General features: G+C 55.6%; 1 protein-coding gene across 1 annotated transcript in view; it reads right to left on the bottom strand.

Annotated features, from left to right (window-relative positions):
• SNPH (syntaphilin) overlaps positions 1-2,929 on the bottom strand; it is a 9,791-nt gene extending 6,862 nt beyond the window's left edge. The window contains exons 1-2 of the mRNA XM_007465368.1: positions 2,748-2,929; positions 1,954-2,061 (exon numbers count right to left, since the gene is read on the bottom strand). Of these exons, the coding sequence (XP_007465430.1) occupies positions 1,954-2,061; positions 2,748-2,929 (290 nt within the window). The remainder of the gene's footprint in view (positions 1-1,953; positions 2,062-2,747) is intronic.
• Positions 2,930-2,934: the final 5 nt, after the last annotated feature.

The following is a 2,934-nucleotide window of genomic DNA, read 5'->3' as shown; positions in this document are numbered from 1 at the left end:
GATTCTCTTCTACTCACTCAGCTCCTGGCCTCTAAGTTTAACCCAAGTCAGGTCACAGACTGGCTTGTTTTCTGTGTGGCAAAAGGGGAAGAGGCGTGGTATCAGGTGGGACCCTGGGGTCCCCTCTGATGGGCTCTAAGAAATCTCCTTCCAAAAGAGAGGAAGCCAGCAAGGGCCCTGAGCCCCACGTGTTACGCCAGTAGACATCCTGGTGCCCTGCAAAGGCTTTGGCGAGAGGCACCCAGAGCTGTGGTGAGAAAAAGAGGCCTTTTTCCTGCGCCGGGGTGGAGGAACCAGGATTACTTAAACTAGTAAGAGCTGAGGATTATAAAGGAAGTAACTATTTTAACTTTTTTCCATATGCTTTCAGCAGTTTTCCTTCTCAATATAACATTTAACACTCATATATTTTTAGTCACTAGCTCTTTGTGGGAAAAAATATTTTTTAATCTAGTATATATTTACATATATACTATACATACCTGAGAAGAGAAGTATACTACAATTCATGTCCCTCAGCTATTCACACCTTGGAACACCTGGCTACTTATAGTGAGGCCAGAGCCAAGGCACTGCTCACCAGCAACTCTGATGGTGGCAAGGAGACCCTTGCATGGAAGCCGCTCTCAGCCTCAGGGTTGGGACTGCCCCCATGGGGTGCAGTTATGACATGTGTGGCAAAAATAAAAAAGTATTAAAGTTGCCAATTATATACTTTTCAAAAGGTAAACTAATGCATCATCAATCTCACTCACACATCACCACCACCCCGTTCTGGGGGCAGTTACAGACAGGATGCTGGGGCATGGGTCCGGCATATGTGTGTCACCCATCATGCGTGTCATGGTGGAAAACTCAGAACTGCCACCTCAGTGTGATCTGGTCACACAAATGACACTCACTCAAGACAAGCCTTCCCAGGAGGAGCTCTGGCCATGGAAGCTGCAGGCCAGAGTCTCCTGGCCTTCTCTTGCCTACGATTCTCAAGTTGAACCAGTCCTAATGAGAGCGGTTACGCGTTACGGGCCAGCAGCAGTGTGTGGTGGGTGCAGATATCAACTCCCTGAAGCCTCCGGGTTGTAAGCTCCACTTTACAGATGAGGGAGTGGAGACTCAGACTGAATCACATCCTAAGCCCGTGCTCCCCCCTCGCGCTCCTTGTATTTCAACGCAGGGAAGCAGGATGGGCGCCGCCATCACAGCCTGCACGTCCTGGTCTCTGAGGACCCACTGCTCTCCTTACCCGTCTCCCCAGACCGACCCTGCCTTTCCTCTTTGCTGAGAGCCCAAAGCACATGCTGCACTTGTAACACACTTCACTTTCTAAAACAACTCCACTCTGCCACCCTCACAGTGTACCACCTAGAAGAGCAGGCTGGTGGATGCCATGAGTTGCCTCCCAATATCCATTCTTGCCTTTTCTCCAACAGAACTCCCAGTTTGCTTGGGTGGCCCTACACTGGGCACCACTAACTCTCCCTGTAGCCAGTCATACCTGGCACCAGCCAGCACAGTACAGACAGAATTTCCTGGGCAATGTGTCCTGTCTCAAAAACACGAGTCTCTGGGGGTTCAGGGGCTTTGGTCTTTCTACCTTCTTCCTTCCTGGATGCTGACCTGATGCCTGGAGGTGTAGGAGCCAGCTGTACTCCAAGGATGGTGGAGATGGGGTCCCTGACACTTTGGGGAGCTGCCCGCCTCTGGCCCCTTGTTTTGAAAGCATCACCCCCAGTTTGTCTCAGCTACTGACTTTGGTTACGTGCAGCTGGGTATGATCATACCCATCTTACAGATGGGAACTGAGGCTCAGAGAGAAGTGACCTGCTCAAGGTCACACAGCGGGGAAGTGTGCTAGAGTTGGGGATGGTTAGAACGCCCACCTCCCCCGACCCTCAGGGCACTCAGGGTTCCAGCCAGCTTGGCCAGGCCGGGTGGGAGGGAGTGGCTGGTTACCTGGGCGTGGGGCTGCTGTCACTTCCCTTGCAGGAGCCCGAGTTACTGCTGCTGCTGAGGGAAGAGGTGCCGTGGGCATCCCGCACGCTCACGGGGGGAGAGGTGCGCCTGGAGGCAGGAAGAAGAGGCAGGTGCTCGTTCTGGCTGGTGGGCAGCTGCGGACACTGGGCAAACACCGCCAGGCCGCTGCGGCCCAAAGGGCCCCCACTTCAGGGTCACCGCCGGGGAGAGAAGCGTGGCGGGGAGATGCACAGACAGGGGTGACAGAACAGACAGTGCAAATCAAGGTGGAAAACCAGAAGGAGGCTGGTCCTCGGGACTCCCCAGAAGGCTGAGCAGGGCTGCGGGCCAAGGGTGGGGTCCCAGCTACCCCTACCAAGGGTCCTCAACTTCTAGGGTCCCCCAAGCCCCGAGGGAAAGGTCCCTGCACGGACTGAAACAGAGGTGGAGAGGAATGGGGCAGGCAGGAGGAGGGACAGGAGGAGGGGCACGCGGGGAGGCCAGGGGAGCCTCGGTGGAAGGCTGCATGTGGTCCCTGCAGTAACTGTGAAGATCGAACAACAATACTGGTGACGGCAGGGATCCAATGGTTTAAGTCTTCAGAGGACTTTTATACCCACTGTGTCATTTGAGCCCATAAATAGTTCCTGAGGCCAGTGTCAGCAAGCCCATTTTAAAGATGGGAAAACTGGGGCAACGACTTGCTCAAAAACAAGCCGGTGTTGGACTGGAGACAGAGACCCTCCCTGCCCCCACCTTCAGAGGCCAAGGCTCTGGGCATTGGGGAGACTCACCTGCGGGATCCAGCAGAGGCCCGTCTACTGCCTGGCAGGGACATGGCCATGAGGCTGTGGGTCCGGGTGAGGGGCGGGATGGGCGGTGTCCCCGGGGCTGAGGAGAGAGGGTGGGTTGGGGGGGCCGCGGGGGTGGCCGGGCCCGGCCACGTCATCCTCTCGCTGGGGCCGCTGCCCGGCATGGCTT

Source organism: Lipotes vexillifer, unplaced genomic scaffold, assembly GCF_000442215.2.
Source record: "Lipotes vexillifer unplaced genomic scaffold, Lipotes_vexillifer_v1.1 scaffold875, whole genome shotgun sequence".
NCBI classification, from domain to species: domain Eukaryota; kingdom Metazoa; phylum Chordata; class Mammalia; order Artiodactyla; family Lipotidae; genus Lipotes; species Lipotes vexillifer.
The sequence above is the reverse complement of the archived record's forward strand: the minus strand, read 5'-3'. Positions and strand labels throughout refer to the sequence as shown.